This window comes from Bos indicus, chromosome 21, assembly GCF_029378745.1.
Source record: "Bos indicus isolate NIAB-ARS_2022 breed Sahiwal x Tharparkar chromosome 21, NIAB-ARS_B.indTharparkar_mat_pri_1.0, whole genome shotgun sequence".
NCBI classification, from domain to species: domain Eukaryota; kingdom Metazoa; phylum Chordata; class Mammalia; order Artiodactyla; family Bovidae; genus Bos; species Bos indicus.
This window is the reverse complement of record NC_091780.1, coordinates 56448870-56469111: the sequence shown is the minus strand read 5'-3', so window position 1 is coordinate 56469111 and position 20242 is coordinate 56448870. Positions and strand designations below refer to the sequence as shown.

The window sequence follows — 20242 nt, the reverse complement described above, 5'->3', positions numbered from 1 at the left end:
AAAAAATAAAGTCAGCCACTGTTTCCACTATTTCTCCATGTATTTGCCATGAAGTGATGGGACCGGATGCCATGATCTTTGTTTTCTGAATGTTGAGCTTTAAGCCAACTTTTTCACTCTCCTCATACAGTACCTTACAGTTCATACAGTACCTTAAGGGATATGGGTTAGTAAAAAAAATCATCATAGCAAATTCCTATGGGAAAAAAAAAGGTCAATAGAAAGATACAAGTTTTGCTACCACAGTGTTTGCATATTACTTTTGGAATTCACACTGATTCTACTGTAAGACAGATTTTTTTTCATGACCTGAGAAGGCAGAAATTCTCTCAGAAGCACACTTAATTTAGAATAGCCAAATTCTATTCATCCTTTTCCAGGAAATGAAATTAGTATTGAATTTTCCAAATTTATACTCATTCTTGGCATTTGCATTTTAGGTTCCTCGTTTTAAGTTTCCAGTTATACAATATCCAGTTTCTTTGCAAGTTTACAGTGAAGATGGAAATTTCCCAGTGGAAACTCCATACCTGGTTACTGTGACTGAAGTGAATAACAGGGAAAACTGGAACCTAAGTAGGATTTGCTTTCTTCTACAATTGTTACAGCTATAAGTACTGTGGTTATTGGGCTTCCCAGGTTGCGCAGTGGTAAAGAATCCACCTGCCAATGCAGGAGATGCAAGAGATGTGGGTTCAAGCCCCAGGTCAGGAAAATCCCTGGAATAGGAAATGGCAACCCACTCCAGTATTCTTGCCTGGAAAATTCCATGGACAGAGGAGCCTGGCGGGGTACAGTCCATGGGGCTGCAAAGAGTCAGATACGACTGAGCACAGCACACACACTGTTGTTATTACCTAGGGAAGTGGTTTACAAAACCTTCTCACACAAAAGATAATCAAGAGGTCTTTGGAAAAGAAGTTGAATCGGTTATTATATCAGTGTCCATGCTACTTCTATCATCTCATACTTATTTTTAATACAGTGCAATGATTCAGTTGTACATATATTTATATATTCTTTTTCAAATTCTTTACTCTTTATAAATTATTACAAAATATTGAGATTTCCCTGTGCTATACAATAGGTCCTTGATGGCGATCTGTTTTGTAAATAGTGCTTATCTATGTTAATCCCCGCCTCCTAGTTTATCCCTTCTTCCCCTTTCCCCTTGTTAACCATAAGTTTGTTTTCTGTGTCTGTGTCTCACACTTATTTCATCATCACTTCAGTGACCTGGATTCAGACCATTATCTAGATTAGCAGCAAAAATGATTGAGTTTGTGCTACACGTTGGTCTGGCGTCTCCTTTCATCGCTTGTATGGAGGAAGATATAAAAGGTGTTGCCAGGTTATCCATAGGATCTGTCTTCTAATTATATAAGAAAAGTTTATTAAATAGCTTATGATAAAATAACTGAAATAATGCAGAAGTATTTCTAAATAAGTAAAATGAAATCTACCAAAATTCAATTTTACCTCAAATAGATAATTTTTTGTTGCACATTTGTGTTTGTTCATGAATGTGTACTTTTAAGGAGATTTATGGGTAGATAGATTGATACATCAATAAATGGAGTTAAATGAAATTTCTAAATGTGACCAAATATCCAGACATTTCATATTCTGTGAGTCGTACTCTGACCCACATATGAATTTTTGAAATGAAAAATTAAGCAAAGAGAATTAGTAAACATTTTGCTTTAACTAACATCCTCATTTTTCCATGGTTTGCTGCAACCTGTTCTCTTTGAGTGCCAACTGTTAAATATTCAAGTATTTTGCATGCTGGTTGTTACACACTAGTTGCTTAAAGTTAGTCATGAAGAGGATATTCATACCCTGTATGGAAAAAAGGGAACCCTCCTATGCTGTTGGTAGGAATGTAAATTGGTACAATTACTATGGAGAACAGTGTGGAGGTTTCTTAAAACCAAAGAGAGAACTGTCACATGACCCAGCAATCCCACTCCTGGGTGTCTATCCCAACAGAACTATAATTGAAAAAGATACATGCACCCCTCTGTTCATAGCAGCACTATTTGCAATAGCCAAGACATGGAAGCAACCTAAGTGCCCGCAGACAGATGAATGGATAAAGAAGATGTGAGATACATATATATATATATATATATATAGACATAGAGAGAGAGAGAAAGAGAGACATATATAGATGGACTATTGCTCAGCCATAAAATGAATGAAATAATGCCATTTGCAGCAACATAGATGGACCTAGTGATTATCACACTAAGCAAAGTAAGAAAAAGATAAATATCACATGATATCACTTATATGTGGAATCTGAAATATGTTACAAATGAACTTATTTTCAAAACAGAAGAAAACTCATTGACATAGTAAACAAATTTATGGTTACCAAAGGGGAAAAGGGGTGGGAGAAGGAGAAATTAAGAGTTTGGGATTAGCAGATACAAACTACTATATATAAACTAAATAAATAAACAAGTCTTATTGTATAGCACAAGAAACTATATTCAATATCCTGTTATACCCTATAATAGAAAAGAATATGAAAAAGAATATATATATATATGCTGAATCACTTTGCAATATACTAGGAACTAACATAATATTTTTTCTAACATAATATTTTAAATCAACTACACTTCAACTTAAATTTAATTTAGAAAACAATATTCACATCCTGTAAATTGGCAGATGCTGCAATCAGAGGGTTTTTTCCCCCTTTAGATCCCATGTACCATTACACCACTGCAATCTCTAACCTCTACACTACATATCTAGTTTTAGAAAGAATTATAAGAAAACAGGAGTAACTGATCATTTCCTTTAGAAAAGATTTAGTGATCTTATTGTGGAATTTCTCTGCTACCTTACTGGAAATCATTTACCAACTGCTAAGGTAGTCCTGAAATTATTTCATTGCCAAATATCCAAAATGTAGGCAGATCAGGACTAGTCAAGAGCATAAGGCAGGAAAGAAAGGTCAGTCTGGATTAAGGTGGTCAGAGATCTTGTCCTTCTTGATGATGCCCCTGAGAAGATACACTGTCATACGCTAGGGCTAATTTCCCATAAATATATTCTCCACCAAGTCAAGAAGAACTAAAACTATGAAAGAAGGTAGCCATGTTATAGACTGGAATCTTTCATTGTACCTTAATGTACTTAAGAAACTTTATGCAGAATGAGAAAATAGCATACATGTGCTTAAAATACACTTGGTGTGATTTTAGGACACACTGTGCCAGAAAACGTTAAAAAAATGAAGGCCTACTTAGAATCGATTCTTTCTGTTCCAGTGTATAATCCTTTAGGCCTCAACTTAAGTATAAAAGTAAGTTGACAACATTTGTATTTTCCCTATTTTGAGTTTAGATAAGACCTTTATGTCTTTGTTTTTAAAGTTTAGTTATCTATGAATGGTGGAAATAGCATCTGAGAAGTGTGTGGAGGCTTTCCTTCATTTCCCTTGATGCTGTTATTTCTATAGATACCTTAATGTTGAATTTAACATTAACTTACCATTTTTTGAGCTGAAATACAAGACTAATGGATTATCAAGGTGGAACAGATAAGGTGTTTCCCAAAGTTAGTGGAAACGGATTCACTGTTCTTCACCTTGACACACACAGATACATGTCTTCTGGGTCCAGCTGCCTCTAAGAGCACAGCAGGTTGATATAATCTAGGTAATTGTGGTGAAAGCCAATAAAAGTTAGGGGACATATTAAAACCATATATGTGGACTAGCCCAAAGTGCTCCTCAAGGCCTTGTTAGACTTTATGTGTCTGTGAACCTGCTGTATAGCACAGGGAGTTCAGCTAGGAGCTCTGTGATGACCTTGATGGGTGGGATGGGTAGGGGGGCAGAGAGGGAAATACAAGAGGGAGGGGATATATATAGCTGATTTACTGTACAGCAGAAACTAACACAACATTGAAAAGAAATTATACTCCAATTTTAGAAAAATCTACCCCAAAACCCCAGCACATGTATACCTTAAATGTATATAATTTTTATTTTCCAATAATACCTCAGTAGAGCTGTAGGGAAAATAAATAAAATAGAATGAATATCTTTTCTTCAAAAAAAGAAGAAAGAAAAAGAAAAAAGTATCAGCTATAGAGTCCCTCTGTTTCAAATTCTTGTCCTTCTCCTTCCATTTTTATTTTGTTATATAAAGTATATGCTCAAGAAGCTTAGAAAAGAGATGGGAATTTTTCTATGCACGATCAGTTAGGGAAAGTAACCCCAGTGTGTATTTTTACTTAAAGGAACATACATGTCGATGTTGCTAATGCCTGGTGTATTTTTTCCACAGGGATCTGAGCTCTTTCACTTCAGAGTGTCTGTTGTTCCGGGGGTCTCTTTCTGTAACTTAGTTGAAGAATTTCAGGTACAGTGAAGGCACAGGTATCCAGTGGGGTGATGGCTGAGGAAGTAATATGACAGGCATCCGTCCAGGACACACTGAAGAGAAAAAAATGACAGAATGTATATGATGGACAAGGCTCAGAGATGGGGGGTCCTGGAGACTGGAGGTGACATCATCAGCAAGGGTGAAGTCAGGGTCCTCAAAAGGTCTCAGGACCAGTTGATGCTGGGAAAGTTGCAATAATTGCCTGTGTTTGTTTTTGTTCCCTCTTCACCTTCCATATTTAGCTAGGTTTTCTGATCCCCTTGACTATCTCCCCACAGAGACCACGGTCTGTAACTTTTTAGTTTCCAGCATTATCTTCCCTTTGGTTATTTGCATTGTTACAGTAGAGTCTTATATGCTGCCAAAGCCATCAAGATCCAAAAGAATTGGAAATCAAAGTCCGTCTCCTCAAATCACCCTCTGATGTTCAATGACTCATTTTTGCTTACTCGCATAATGGTATCTGCTGCCTATGGGGTTGTAGAGGAATGAGGATTTAATTAAATTAGTTAATGGCTCATTCACTGTCAAATACCAATACAACATTATCAGAAACAAAAGCTCTCAACTCTCTCCTTTTCCTTTTTCTGTCCTGGCCCTGCCTCAGTAATGAGTCTGCACCAGATAGGTGGTCAAAGCAGCAGTGTAGACACTTAAGATCCTGAGAGAAAATCCATCCCACTAGAAAGAGGATCTAGAAAAAGAAGTACCTGTCATATGAGGAGCCTAAGAGAAAATCCTCATTATTTTTCTCTTTGTTCTCACCTCTTTGTCCCATGGTCAGCCCCAGTTTCATGGAAGAGCACAATAATACGGGAGGATAAAACTCTAATGAATTAGATTCTGGAATCCACAGAAGCAAGAAGAAAGTTGTACAACATCCTTAATGTACTGAGGACAGTCATAGTGTAGGGAGGAAGGACTGTCTACCCAGAATTCTGTATCTAGTGAAAATATCCTTCAGGAATGAGAGGGAAATAAAGGTGAAGGAAGAATAAAATAATCTACTGTAGGCAGAACTTCTCTAAAAAAATGCATAAGGAAGTTCTTCAGGCTAAGAAGACAAGTCAGCAGAGACACAAAGTTTCAGGAATGAAGGAAGAATTATAAAAATGAAAGAAAGAAAAATAGGAAGTGATTGCACAGTTAATAAAGGAAGAGAATCATTAAAAAACAATAGAAAAAGATAAAGTTTCTTAAATCATGCTTTTGAAAGTATCCTAAAACAATGGAATGCAAAACAAAATTTTGGCTTTTTTTCTCACCATAAAGGACATTATTGAAATCACTGACAAAATTTGAGTAAGATCTGTAGATTAGAAAGTAGCATTGTCTCACAGTTAATATCTTGGTTTTGATAATTGCACTCTAATATGAGTGAATCCTTTCAATTTGTGTTAAAGAAGCACAAACTGAAGTATTTTGATGATAAAAAGATATCGTGTCTAGAACATACTTTTCTGTGATTCTGGTGTTCAACCTTTTTTAAAAACATGTCCTGGAATATTTAGATAATCATAGAAGATTGGAAGGGAAACATTTAAAGAAAAACTGTTTTCAAGAGCTTTAGAGACAGAAATTTAGCTGGAGAATACATGATTTCAGGGGCGTTGGGGTTTCCACTCTCAGAAATGTATAAAAGTGAAAGTTGCTCAGTGGTGTCCAATTCTTTGCAACCCCATGGACTGTAGTCCATGGAATTCTCTAGGCCAGAATACTGGAATGGGTAGCCTTTCCCTTCTTCAGGGGATCTTCCCAACCCAGGGGTTGAACCCAGGTCTCCCACATTGCAGGTGGATTCTTTACCAGCTGAGCCACAAGGGAAGCCCTAGAAATGTATTATATAGCTTAACTGAAGAAATGAAATTTTCATATTGTCCAGTTGGTAAAGTCACTAAAATTTTGTTTTAGGTAGAAATGGGTAAGGAACGCATTCTGGGTGGAAAGAATGACAGCAGCAAAGACACAGATACAGAGAGGTATTAAGCAATCATTTCAATAGTAGATCCATTTGGTTGGAATGCAAAGTTATATATATGAAAGTGGGTAGGTTAGGGTCCCATTGTGGGAGACCTTGAATGTCAGAATGAGAACTTTGGAAAATTCCTATCAGCAATGAGAAGCTATTAAACATTTTTGAAAAGGAGTGTTTAGGAATGAGCACATGATCTACAACTGTGCAATCCCAGTGCTTTTGCTCAAAGTGCTGAGATGTGAACTTGCTCTTTCTTAATGACATTGAACAAGGAAGCTTGCAGCCTCAGGAGCTACTATCAAGCCGTAGGACTGTTAGGACTTTGGAGGGAGTTATCCGACACTGAGGAAGCAGAACAGAGAGATAGAAGAAAAAAAAAGATTATGATTACAATGGATTATTTCCTCTGGTCTTCCTAACTTTGGTATTTTCTTTAGAGAAAAGCAGACTCATTTTTGCAATTACGTGCAGCACACAATTGTCTTCCTCACAGACCACAAACAGATTAGATCTTTAGATCTTACAAAGCTAATTATTCAACCTCCTCTGATGGGCCACCTTTTAAGAAAGACTTTTGTTGTCTTGGAGCACCATTCCAAAAACCACAAGTAGTATATCACATTCAATAGGTAATATTTTTCTATAAAAATGAAGTGAAGTCGCTCAGTTGTGTCTGACTCTTCGCGACCCCATGGACTGTAGCCCGCCAGGCTCCTCCATCCATGTGTTTTTTCCAAGCAAGAGTACTGGAGTGGGTTGCCATTTCCTTCAATCCCCAATAATTCCTGAAGCACTGGGTACATAGTCTGAGCCTCCAAGTACAACAGGACATGATTAAACCAGCTGATCCATTACCACGAGGATAATTATCTTCTCACATTAGAAGCAGTTTCTCACTGCTTTCCACACCACTTGCCAGAGCCACCTTTTAAATACTGTTGCTTTCAATACCTCCTTTTTGGTACTACTTCTAAATAGTCAAGGCTTCCTCATAGCTCAGTTGGTAAAGAATCCACCTGCAATGCAGGAGACCCCAGTTCAATTCTTGGATTGGGAAGATCCACTGAAGGGATAGGCTACCCACTCCAATATTCTGGCCTGGAGAATTTCATGGATTGTAGAGTCCAAAAAGTCAGACATGACTGAGCAACTTTCACCTTCACCTAGACGGTCAAGATTCTTTTTTTTCGAAAATAAAGCAGTCTGTGTTTAAAAAAAAAAAAATTGTTTTATAGACCAATGTTTTACAAAGATCAATCTGGCAATGTTATTATGTCAACATGAATTGACAGCATGGAATGGAGGCTATTTATACAAAGTAAGGTAATAAAACTCCAAATAGCAATATCAAAAGTAGAACAGAAAGAACCTGAAAAAAGTGTTTTAAAAATTAATAGCTATAGGATTGCTTCTTAAAAACATATATACCCTTAGGTCACTGAAGGATGGTCATACCTTGAACTTGAGCTATACACTACAGCAGCTTTTTAATCCTTTATCTTGTCCTGGCATTTCCCACATTCCCACATCCTATTTCCATTCATCTCTACTTTCCTACCTCAAAAGATAATCTTGCTTCTTACTTCACAGGGAAAACGTAAGCTTGAACCATTTTACCCTCCATATGCCCCCATTTCTACCTGTAGCATACATGGCGTCCATCCTTACCTCTAGTCTCAGAGGAAAAGATCCTTGCTTCTGTCAGTGTCCTGTCTCCCCTCTAGGAACTTGTTTTTATTAATTATTCTCTCAGGCAGAGGAAACATTTTAAATATACAGAAATTTCCCACTGTTGTCACTCATACTGAGAATTTTCTGAAGAGATGGTAGTCTGGAAGAGCACATGCTTCTTTCCTCTACCTTGAATGTACCTTCTCCTCCTCCTCTTATTCTCCAAGATTCTGATCGGGAAGCACATTCCCTGGTTACTCTAAGCAGTCAGGCACTTCTCACCATGTTCCATGTTCCCTGATAGCTCAGTTGGTAAAGAATCAGCTTGCAATGCAGGAGACCCCGATTCAATTCCTGGGTCAGGAAGATCCACTGGAGAAGGGATAGGCTACCCATTCCAGTATTCTTGGGCTTCCCTTGTGGCTCAACGGGTAAAGAATCTGCCTGCAATGCAGGAGACCCAGTTTGATCCCTGGGTTGGGAAGATCCCCTGGAGAAGGGAAAGGCTACCCACTCCAGTATTCTGGCCTGGAAAAGTCCATGGACTGTATAGTCCATGGGGTCGCAAAGAGTCTGACATGACCGAGCCACTTTCACTTTCACCATGTTCCAATGGCACTTTGCCTCTTCCTCTGTGACTGAACACAGAATGTTTTCCTACTGTGTAAGTGCTCTGTCTGACCACCTCTGCCATTAAAGACAAATGATAGGGCTTTCGTGGTGGCTCAGTAGTAAAGAATCTGCCTGCCAATGCAAGAGACACGGGTTCGATCCCTGGTCTGGGAAGATCCCACATGCCACAGAGCAAGTAAGCCCAAGCGTAGGAAAAAAGATTAAGAAGAAGAAAAAAGATGAAAGATAAAGATACAGGATATAAATTGAATTCTTATTCCCTATGTAAATTCTGCACATTGTTACCTGTCAGATTGCCAAGAGACTGTTTCTAAGGTTTGTGGAGGCTGAATATCGATATTGGTCTGGACAGAATATTGCTATATGAGTAGTAGTGTTTCCACCATTGTGTGAATCATGTCAAGTTCAATGTTTTGAATTGCTGAGCTCAGAAAACTTAAATATAAGACTTTGCTTTCTCTGTTGCAGATTTATGTTGACGAAGTCCCTCTGCCGTTTCCAGGACACACACTTATTGCTGTTGCAGCAGCTGTACTGCTAGGGGGATTAATTTTTATAGCATTTATGTTCCAAATACGTAATATCCACCCATGGGATACATTCAAAAAACTGATTAGAAGAAACAATGTGAACCCCACAAATATCACTGCCAATTAGCTAGTTCATAGATGAAAATCTGAATATTGAACAAATGATAATCATCATTTTCTCTGTATTTCCTAGTTTCATTAGAGAATTCCTAGAAAAAATATATTTAAATGTTAATGTAAAAATTAGATAAAATACTACAGAATTAGCATTTTAACTCAAATTACACTTTGTCAACATGTTTACCATTCCATTCTCTTATTTTGGATACATAGAAAATTTCTTATGTTAACACTTAGAAAATTTTCCTTGAGATTTTTAAGAAAATGAAAAATGATAACCATCTCTTGGGGAACGGGTTTTCTGTATTTATTCTATAGCTTTTGTTGACTGGAGCCCATTCTGAGCCTTGTCCTTTTCTGATTAGAATAAGGAGAATGCAGTCCTGCCAGGGAAAGACAGTTGATGAGGGAAAGATAGGTGATAAAGGAGGCCCATGTCCATGTATGCTTTCAGAACCTCGTGGGAATTACAGGTGAAGCCATTTGGGTTTTCTTGAGGCAACTTCAAAATCAGATTGTAATACCTAAAGAGGAAATGTGACTCCGTCATGGGGCTGAGTCTGGGGGCGGTACTGGTTTACAGAACTACATGTGACATGTAGAATTCCAAAAGATGCACCTCTGTGTGCTCTGAGAGCACCCGTTCCCAGGTCGTCAGAAGATGGCCAGCACATTTGGAGATCAGAGAGTTACACCCTCCTGAAAAAGCCCAGGAGGAGCCACAGTCTGCTCTTAACAACATGGGGCAAGGCTAGGCACCCAGCCCAGGAGAGTCCAGTTCTGGGAACCGCAAACCATGGCCGTGCCTGTGTATCCTGAAAGTTCTTCTGAGAGGACAGTGGGCAGGGTAGACCCAGCACTCAGACTCAGGAGCCAGACATTACAAGTTTGCCACTTCCGAGATGTATGACCTGAGAAAATCATTTAATTTCTTTGTGCCTGAGTGTTTTCACCTGTAAAATGGGGATAATATTAATACCTACCTAATAGGGCTGTTGTGAAGGCCAAATGAATTAATACAAACAAAGTAATTAGAACAGTGCCTGGCTTTGTGAATTGCTGTTCTGTTGCAGGTAATAGAAATCCATCCTGTCTAATTACAATGAAAAGGGAGTTTATTGGAAGGATACTACAGGAAGCCAGAAAATCAAAGCAAAATCTGGACAAGGAGTGCTTGTCTGTGGGGAGGAAGGAGACCCATTCTGGGGACCTAGGAGACAGGAATTTGTCAGCTCCTCAGAGCATCACTTGGGCTAGGGCTCCAGAGATTAAACATGGCACAGAGATTAAAAGTGTAAACTACAGAGTTTGACAACCTGTGTTTCTTCTTTTAATAAATTTTTTTAACTACTTTAACATTTACTGAAAAGTTATTATGGTGGTACAGAGAGTTCTCATATAACCCACACTCACTTGCCCCTGATATTAACATCTTTTTTTTTTTCCAGTTAAATAGATAAAAATGCCTTTATTTCTAAAATGTGGCTTAACTACACCCATGGTGTGCTAAGCTTGTTTTGGAATCATCTTGCAGCTCCAAGTAAAACCAGGCCAGTGGAGGAACAGTCGGGGCTATTGGTTCCCGGCACCAAGGTGTCACTACTTCAGCAATTCAATCCACACAGTTATTCTCCAGAAGTTTTTTGTGACGTATGGAAAGTCGTTTTGGATTCCTTTGTACGACAGAGAGGTCCGACCTTGAGGAAGATCGGTAGCCCACATCCTCTGCTTTGATAGGCTTAATGATATGGCCTGGCTTGGTGACAACCTTGGACATGGTCAGCTTTTGGAAGGCCCTCTGGGTGTTCCACGTAGATCCTATGGGGGTCTGGATGGTCCTTTCAAATTGGTGATGGTGTGTGAATAGATGTGAAAGCACCTGCACCTGATGAGCTGCTGCATGGATGTTCCGCTTCTCACTGATGATCACGTTTGGCAAATTCTTGTCTTTCCTTGGAGGACCCTCAGGGGCTTTAATGAGAAACCGGCGTCTCTTCTTGGCACTGGGCTTCAGGCCCATACCACCCCACTTGCCCCAGCCAGGCAGAGTCAGGTCCAGGTCCTTTGGCTTACTCGCCTCCACAGCTTCCCTCTTCTCTTTCAAGAAGTCTCTGATGGCATCATCCCCAGCAAAAGCTACCTTTATCATCTGCCTTTGATCTCTCTCTTCTTCATCTTCCAACTCCTGTACAGTCGTGGGAACTGCCAAGGACTTCACGGAAGACAATTTTGTGGTTAGGAGGTTCTGGAGATCAATCATTTGCTCCTTCCTTTTCTTCTCCTTGGGGGTGCCAATATGATTACTTAGATTCTTCTCCAACTGCAGGCCTTCCACTGCAGTTCTGGGAAGCTCCTTGTTTTCAACACACCCTTCTCTGCCCAGCTCCTCCAGCTCATCCAGAGTCTGAGCTCTCTTTGGCCTCTGCAGCAACATGGGCTCCTCTTCCTCCCTGGCAGGTTCCTCTCTCTGAGCTGTCCTCGCTGAACTCAGTTCTTGCTTCCCTGACTGATGGTTCTCTGTGATGAGTTTCTGAGACAGTGCCCTCAATTCGGACAGAACCTCCTGGCTGCTAGGATCCTTTGTTACATGTCTGTGCACTGGCTCCGCCATGTGGTTGAGCTCAGACTTCTGTCTAAGTGATCGCCTTTCCTCAAATTCTTTCAAGAGAGTTTCTTCCTCCACCACTGCACTTTCTTCCTCACTTTCAGAAGTCTCCTGGGCTTCAGGCTCAGCAGGATTTTCCAGGTCTTTCTGGACCTCAGCCTCTTTGGCAACAATGAAGTGATTCTGGAACATCCAGGGGTTCAGTCCATTTGCCTTTATCTGCACCCCATTCACCATGTCAGGGACAAGAGGTTCTTCCTCTTCCTCCTGGACTTCCTCCTCTTCCTCACTCTCAGAGGCCACCTGGACCTTCTGCATCAGCTCTTTGTTCCTGGCCAGCTGTTCCTGCATAGCCTGGCGAGCCTCCAGGTCGTATTTGGCCATAATTGCCTTTGATTTTGCCCATTTCCCACTGGTCTGGTGCTTAAGGCTCATTCGCTCCATCATTCTGGCCTTGTCAAGTTTTTCTAGTTCTTCCAGTGCCGCAGCAGGATTGACCTTCTGCAGCTTCTCAAAATCTTTTAAGGCTTGCTTGGCCTTTCCTTTCTTCAGAATTCTGTGATACTTTTTGCTTTTGATTCTCTTCTCTCTCCGAGCCCTGGCCTCATAGTAGGACTGCAGGGCCCGGGCCCTTTGAAGCTCTGCTCGGCGCATCTTTACCTCTTCCAGGCTCATAGCTTTGAGAGAGGCCTTTTCCACAGGAGTCAGTAAAGGCTCTGTCACAGGCTGCTTATTCTTATGGAGAAGATCAAAAATCTCCTGCTCCAGGGGAGTTCCTGCTTTCCAGCCACTGACCACATGTTCAATGGGAGCAAAGACTGATTGGGGCTTGCTCAGGGGAAAAACCAGCTGCTCTGCTTGCCGGTTCTTCAGAACGACAGGATCCCATTTGGAGAGGATTTGGGAGCTTTTATTGAATGCCACTTCTCTGTGGATCTGCTCAATCTCTTCTCTGTGAAGTGGTAACTCCACAGTCTTCTTCGATTTCACTCGATTCAGCTGCTTTTTCACAGCAGCCAATGAGGATGAAGTTTTAACAGGCTCAAGCAGATCTGAAAGGACCAGCTTTTCTCCTGATCCTTCAGAACTTACACTGAACTCTGACACCTTCAGACTAGCCTCAGACCTCTCAGCCAATTTCTGCCTATCCTTTCTATTAAGTGAACTGATTGATTCCAGAAGCTTCTGATGCTTTCTTTCCCCATCGTTGTCCCCTTCATCTTCACTGGTGCTCAAGGGGTAGTCTTTTGGCAAATCCTCTAGTTCTTTCTGTTGGTTCAAAGCCAGAAGGTTGCTCTCCGCAGCCTGGTTCCTGCTCATCTCAGCAGCCTGTCTCTCACATGGACCAGGAGCGGAAGTCGAAAGGTGATATTAACATCTTATAGCCTGGTTTTTATCTAGCTCCATCACCTACAAGCTGTGTGACCTCAGGAAAGTTATTTAACCTAAGATTCCATCCTGTGGTCCACACTTTGGCTGTTTGAGCTGTAGGATGCCATGTATGCATGCATCTGTATTCCTGTGTGTTCAAAGATACCCCTGCTCAGCTAATTCATTCTTCATGTGACCACAAATTTATTCGCCTCTTCCCTGAAAACAGTCCATCCAAAGTCAGCTAATGATGGGATTCCAGAGATAATGTCATACAGCCACTGTTCTTGGAGTCCAGGATCTCTAGGTGCTATCAATTTCTCTTAATTTCTTGTCAAAAAAGGAAGAAAATGGTGATAATTAGTACACTTGTATACCTGTGGTGGATTCATTTTGATATTTGGCAAAACTAATACAATTATGTTGTTTAAAAATAAAATAAAATTAAAAAAAAAAAAAAGTGACTTTTATGACCCTGTAACTAAGCCCCTAAAGCTGGCTTAGTTTATCTTAGGTTTATCTCTCCTCCACACATTCCACATGCTGCCTTGCCTCTGAACTGTACCTCATTTGATTAGGATCCTTTGCCCCAAACAATGAAATGCCTTCATTCCTGAAGGATCTGAGGCTTTGGCAATCAGATACCTATCACTCTGTAAGTTAGTTTCCATTGATTTTTTTTTTTTTTTTCAGTTTATATGGATTTTTATCTTGGGGTATCCTTGGTAGTAAAAGTGTGTGGCCTGAAAGCCACCCAATTAATATTGGTCCTCACTGTGTTACAGGCTTCCTTTGTGGCTCAGCTGGTAAAGAATCTGCCTGCAATGTGGGAGATCTGGGTGCAATCCCTGGGTTGGGAAGATCCCCTGGAGAAGGGAAAGGCTCCCCACTCCAGTATTCTGGCCTGGAGAATTCCATGGACTGTATAGTCCATGGTGTTGCAAAGAGTTGGACACGACTGAGAGACTTTCACTTTTCCCTGTGTTAGAGCATCTCTATTTTTTCTCAATAAGATTGATGATCCCCTCTTGTGCCTGTTTTTCTAATGCACAAAAATGGCTACATGGCAGTCTTGGTGGAATCACTGGGGTCACTGTTGTGTTCACTGGTATTTTTATACTGGTTAGATAGGTCACTTGATTAACAGAGCTCAAAAAAGCAAAACTGTTGGCAGTGGCTTATTAAGTGAAATCTAAAAATAATCACATTCATTCTCCACCCCTTACTTCCCATTTTATTGTGTTCCAGCTATCTCAAGCATCCCTGTATACTGGGGATCTCCAACATGGAACATACATTTCATCCAACGGGAGAAATCACAGCGTCCCCAGGACCACTGTGCATGAACTTTCGGTAGACTTCTTTATGTCATAAGACCATCCACGTTTCTGGATAGCAGAGTAGCAATCATGCAATGGGGGCTTCCCTGGTGGTCCAGAAGTTAAGGGGGTGCAGCTTCAGTTCCTGGTTGGGAAACTAAGATCCCACATGCCTCATGGCCAAAAAACCAAAACATAAGACAGAAACAAAATTTCAAAAAAGACTTAAAAAAAAATAATGCTATGAATCCCCAAAACATCTACCCGTTACCTCACTTCTTTTTGTGATATGAATGAGGATAGGACAGAGGCAAATCGTGAGGGATTAAAATGTCTAAGGTTCCAGTGTGCTGAAAAGATTGTTGTTGTCTCCCTACGGGTAATTAAAATTTAAGTGTTTGATTATAATACAACACTTAAATGTACGTGGAAATTAAATTAACTTCTTTCCAGATTTCCTGATTGGAAAAATTCCAAATTCGTCAGAGCCTTACTATTCTCATTTTTTATTACCTCATTCCCTGTGTTGGTACATAAAGTGACAGAAATGGAGCAACACATGGTAGTGGATAAGACATGCCGAGCGAATGGGCACACATGCCTACTGTACAAGGAATTCATCTTTTTATGGAGCAAAAGGCAGCATGCTTACTGCCTGTGATAACAGTCTCAGGTTCTGTAAGTTCAGGGTTCCTACCAGGTAACGCAACTCATCATGTGTGCACCTGTCATCTAGCCTGCTTTGTGTCACCCTAGGCAAATAGATGGGGAAACAGTGCAAACAGTGTCAGACTTAATTTTTTGGGTTCCAAAGTCACTGCAGATGGTGACTGCAGCCATGAAATTAAAAGACGCTTACTCCTTGGAAGGAACGTTATGACCAACCTAGATAGCATATTATAAAGCAGAGACATTACTTTGCCAACAAAGGTCCGTCTAGTCAAGGCTATGGTTTTTCCAGTGGTCATGTATGGATGTCAGAGTTGGACTGTGAAGAAAGCTGAGCGCCAAAGAATTGATGCTTTTGAACTGTGCTGTTGGAGAAGACTCTTGAGAGTCCCTTGGACTGCAAGGAGATCCAATCAGTCCATCCTAAAGGAGATCAGTCCTGGGTGTTCATTGGAAGAACTGATGCTAAAGCTGAAAGTCCAATACTTTGGCCACCTCATGTGAAGTGTTGACTCATTGGAAAAGACCCTGATGCTGGGAGGGATTGTGGGCAGAAGAAGGGGACGACAGAGGATGAGATGGCTGGATGGCATCACCGACTCAATGGACATGAGTTTGAGTAAACTCAGGGAGTTAGTGATGGACAGGGAGGCCTGGTGTGCTTTGATTCATGGGGTCACAAAGAGTCGGACACGACTGAGCAAATGAACCGAACTGAGGGCTCAGGTGCAAAGTGTGGTACAAAGACACTGATCCTCTGGCTACTGCTGTTGTTGAAATTAATGAGTTGTTTGTTTTGTCCCAGTGTCTTCTGTCCTCCACCAGCATCACCAGAACTACGTCGTTACTTAGCAAGTAGCTAAGTATCTCAGATCCTTCACAGTTCTTGACACAAACAAGGCTTAAATTTGTTCATGGGTCTACTGGGTCATGAGAGAAGAGTAACCAATTTGTACTGCAGCTGGAACTGGGCTAGATCCCACTCAAAGCTGTCCATTTTTTCGAACCAAAATTATTAGAGCAGAAATTCTAAATGGTATGTGGCATGTTCAGCCTCCCATTTCCAGGCATCGTTTGTCTTGGCAGTAGGGAATGTGCGGTTCTCTAGCCTGTTCTTTACTTTGGAATGGGACATCACTATGGGATCCAGAATACTGAATTCATCCAAACTTTGCTAAAGCGTATTCTTACTAACTTTAATTTTCTATTTCATCGTGGAATCTTACCAAGATATCTTAGGAAATTGTTTCTTTATGCTCTTCGGGTCCTACTACATCATGAGATGGTCGCCTTGCTCCCCGCTAGACTGGGGCACAGAGTCACAGTGGCAGAAGAGTTACAGCGTGCCACTAAATGGCCAGGGGAAGGCCCATACTTGACATGGAAGCAACATGCCAGGTGCCAGGGCCCTCTAGGTGCCATGGCTATGGTGCCCACTTGGCTGTCATTATAATGAGCACAGGGGATGTGGTCATCTTCGGCACCTCTCGTTTCCATCAATATGAGGGATCCATATCTAAGTGTAGCACTGCCTGCCTTCAACCAGTCCTACCAAGATGGCAGTTAAGAGCTTGGACTCCAGAGTAGGATCATCTACTGTCTTTGCCACTTTCTAGCTGTGTCATCTTGAGAAAGTGACTTCTCTGTGTCTCAGTTTTATTGCCAATATAAAAATGACATTACTTGCCTCATTCAATTCCTTGGGAATTGAAGGAGCTAATATATGTAAAGTGCTTAGAACAGAGCCTGGCATCTAGAAGGTGCTATTAGAAGTGTTAGCTATTATACAGGGAGTGTCAGGGAGTACATTTTAAAAGACTCAGATGCTTCCCTTATCAATCTGCTCTTAATGATGAAAAAAGGGAGACAGACTTCTGGGTGTTATTAGTCTTTGAATTCTTCTCTCTCCACTGTATCAGGTGCTTTCTGGCCTTTCAGCATCACCTAACATAGTGCAGGTACTGGGCCCAATTTACATTAGTCAATCCAATCCCTTAGAACCCCAGCCAGCAGCCTTAGCTAGCATAACAAATACAATATCACTATGACAATGAATTAAAAATAATCACAAATTATGTTCTTCAATTTTTTTCAAGCATTTCAAAATTCCTGGTCCATAAACATTTCCTCTGAGTTTTAACAATAAAATGAGCATACTCTATAATTTGCAATTCTATGGTATAACTCTTTTCTATTCTGATAGTGCTTAACACTCTCCTGTTTGAGTCAGAATCCACCATTGGACAATGAGTAGGCAAAAGGAGGGATTTTTAGATTTGGTCTACAAGGGAAGCACAGCAGGAACTGGCATAGGTTTCACTGAAGGAAGAATTTAGATCTAAATAAGAATTTAGGTGATCTTTGCATCCATGGGATCGCAAAGAGTCAGACACAACTGAGCGACAGAACAACAACAAAACCACCACCATTTTATTTTCTCAAGATGGTAGCCTGGGCTGGACTCAGCTGGGTGTTTCTGCTGGTCTTACCAATGACCCCTCTCGTATATCCTCAGCTGGAGGACTGGCTGGAGACTCAGCTCAGCTGGGCACCTGATGTCTGAGCTTCTTTCTCACTCCATGTAGTAGTCTCTGGACCTATTTCTTTTCTACCTGGCCCCTCTATGTGGCTTCCTTACGGGTTAGTTGGACCTCTTACACGGCAGCTCAGGTCTCCTAAAAATGCAAGAGGAAACTGCCACGCTTGGGCCTAGTACTAGCGTAACACCATCTACATTCTATTGGCTAGAGCCAATCACCAGCCTCGCCCAGATTTAAGGGAGGAGGACTATGCACAATCATAAATACTGAGAGATGAGGTTCACTGAAGGCCACCAAATGCAGCAGGCTTATCAGAAAGCACCATCCTCCAAAGGAACAAGTTTAGGCTTCTTTGTGGGCCAGGGCTAGGATGCCCAAGATGGCTTCCTAACTCACACATCTGGCTCCTCAGCTGGGTTGACTGCAGCAGCTGGGTTCTGGCCAAAAGGCATCTGTCTCTCCATGTGGCATCTCCATGAAGCTATTAATAGCTTTGGCTTACTCACAGACTTGTACTTTCATAGTAATTGGACTTCTTACATGGCAGGTGGCTTCCCCCAGAACACTAAAGTGAGCACCGCCAGACTTTAACACGTGAGACTTCAAAGTCTCAGAGTATCACTTCTGCTTCATTCTACTGGTCAAGGTGGTCCCAAGCCAGCCCAGGTTCAAAGGCAGGAGAAACAGACACCACCTCTTTTGAATGGCAAGGTGACATGGCAGAAGAGCCTATATGGTTAGGAGGGATTATTTTAGTCATTTGTGGAAGTATAAAGGGCTCCCCAGGTGGCACTAGTGGGAAAGAACCCATCTGCCAATGCAGGAGATGCTGGAGACAAGGATTCAATCCCTGGGTTGGGAAGATCTCCTCCCTGGATGAGGGCATGGCAATCCACTCCAGTATTCTTGCCTGGAGAATCTCAGGCACAGAGGAGACTAGCAGGCTACAGTCCATAGGGTCACAAAGAGTCGGACACAACTGAAATACACACTTGGAAATCTAATCTACCACTTTGATATTCATTAACAATATTTACCTGGGTTGTGAATTCAACTGGAAGTGTACTTCAGAAATCCTCAAAATCTGTTCTGAACTGGGTTTTCATCATCTCAGCTTTGGGCCACAGCCATAAGAGCTTCATTCAGAAGGGTAACAAGACAGTTCCGAGGAAGGCTTTTTTGCTAGGTCAGTTATACTGGGATTTGAGTCTCTCAGCACCATCAGAAGCAACCATTCTAAATTACAATATTCCTCTTTCAGTGTTCAACTAATATCCACCCCCTCTTCCTGCCCACTCCCATGTTATGTCACAGCCAGGAAGTCCATGATTAACCTAAGCAGCTCAGGCTACAGTGTCAGGAGTTCCTGAGCAACCTCACACTTTGCCATCGTGTAACTAAACTCCCTGCACATACACACAGCTAGAACTTCCATTGTGGGGCTCCCAGTTCAGGTTAAAAGTCCTCAGCAGGAACCTGATTGGCTGAAAGATCAGATGGTTATTCCTAGATCAACCAGCTATGGCCAGGGACAAAGTCAAGCAATGCAGACCTCACCTTCTGTTCACTGGCACCATTTCCAGAAAAGGAAAAACCATTATTTGGCTTGGCAATCCCTCTAACTGCTGAAGAACAAAAACCTGATGCAGCCTATGGAGAGCAGAGATGAGGACTGAGCATGGTATCAATGACTGAGTATCAATGGCTGAGGGCTCTGGGCAAACCGCAGTGCAATTCAGATGGAAGGGAAGGGGAAAGAGCTGGGATTGGTGGGTGACTGGAGTCCTTCTACCTCCAAACAAGGATGTGTGCTCCAAGCCCATCGACCCCCTCCGTGCCTTTCTTGGTAGACGCCAGCCAGTGTCATTAGAACCTCTGCCTGCTTTGGAATTGGGAGCCCTCCCTGCTGTCCCCAGCTTGCCCCACAGAGCCTCCCAGTCAGCCTCCACCTCTCTGCCAGCCTTCTCCTTCTCTGCCAGTCTCCTTTCTCATCCATGATCATTTGACCCATCATTCAAGGTCCAGTTGAAATGTCTCCTCTACTGAGAAATTCTCTCCCAGCTTTCTTTGATAAGGAGTTTTTCTTTCCTTTGAGTAGTGCAACACTGTGCACAGTTCTATATTATCACACCTCTTAGCCTGGGTCTGCTCTTTACACACTTGTCTCTCCTCTTCACTAGGTGTGGTGCTGATTTTCTATCACATTTCCTTTTAATGCCTGTCCAGGGTAGTGACTAACACATGGTTGATGTTCAATAAGTGAATGAGGAATGAAAAATATTTTATATCAAATTTAGGGATGAACAGGAGAACATAAATATGATATGAGAGCACCCTTCTATGAAAGATGTTCAGATGAAGTAGCACGATATGTAACATCCCACAGGCACAATAGGCACA

General features: G+C 41.4%; 1 protein-coding gene and 1 pseudogene across 1 annotated transcript in view; one reads left to right on the top strand and one right to left on the bottom strand.

The window, feature by feature from the left end:
- The window catches only part of CATSPERB (cation channel sperm associated auxiliary subunit beta), a 122178-nt gene extending 118354 nt beyond the window's left edge, over positions 1-3824 (top strand). Inside the window, exon 24 of the mRNA XM_070775557.1 lies at positions 441-3824. Within this exon, the coding sequence (XP_070631658.1) occupies positions 441-614 (174 nt within the window). The 3' untranslated portion in view covers positions 615-3824. The remainder of the gene's footprint in view (positions 1-440) is intronic.
- A 6611-nt stretch (positions 3825-10435) lies between these two features.
- LOC109575610 (U3 small nucleolar RNA-associated protein 14 homolog A pseudogene) lies at positions 10436-13644 on the bottom strand (annotated as a pseudogene).
- Positions 13645-20242: the final 6598 nt, after the last annotated feature.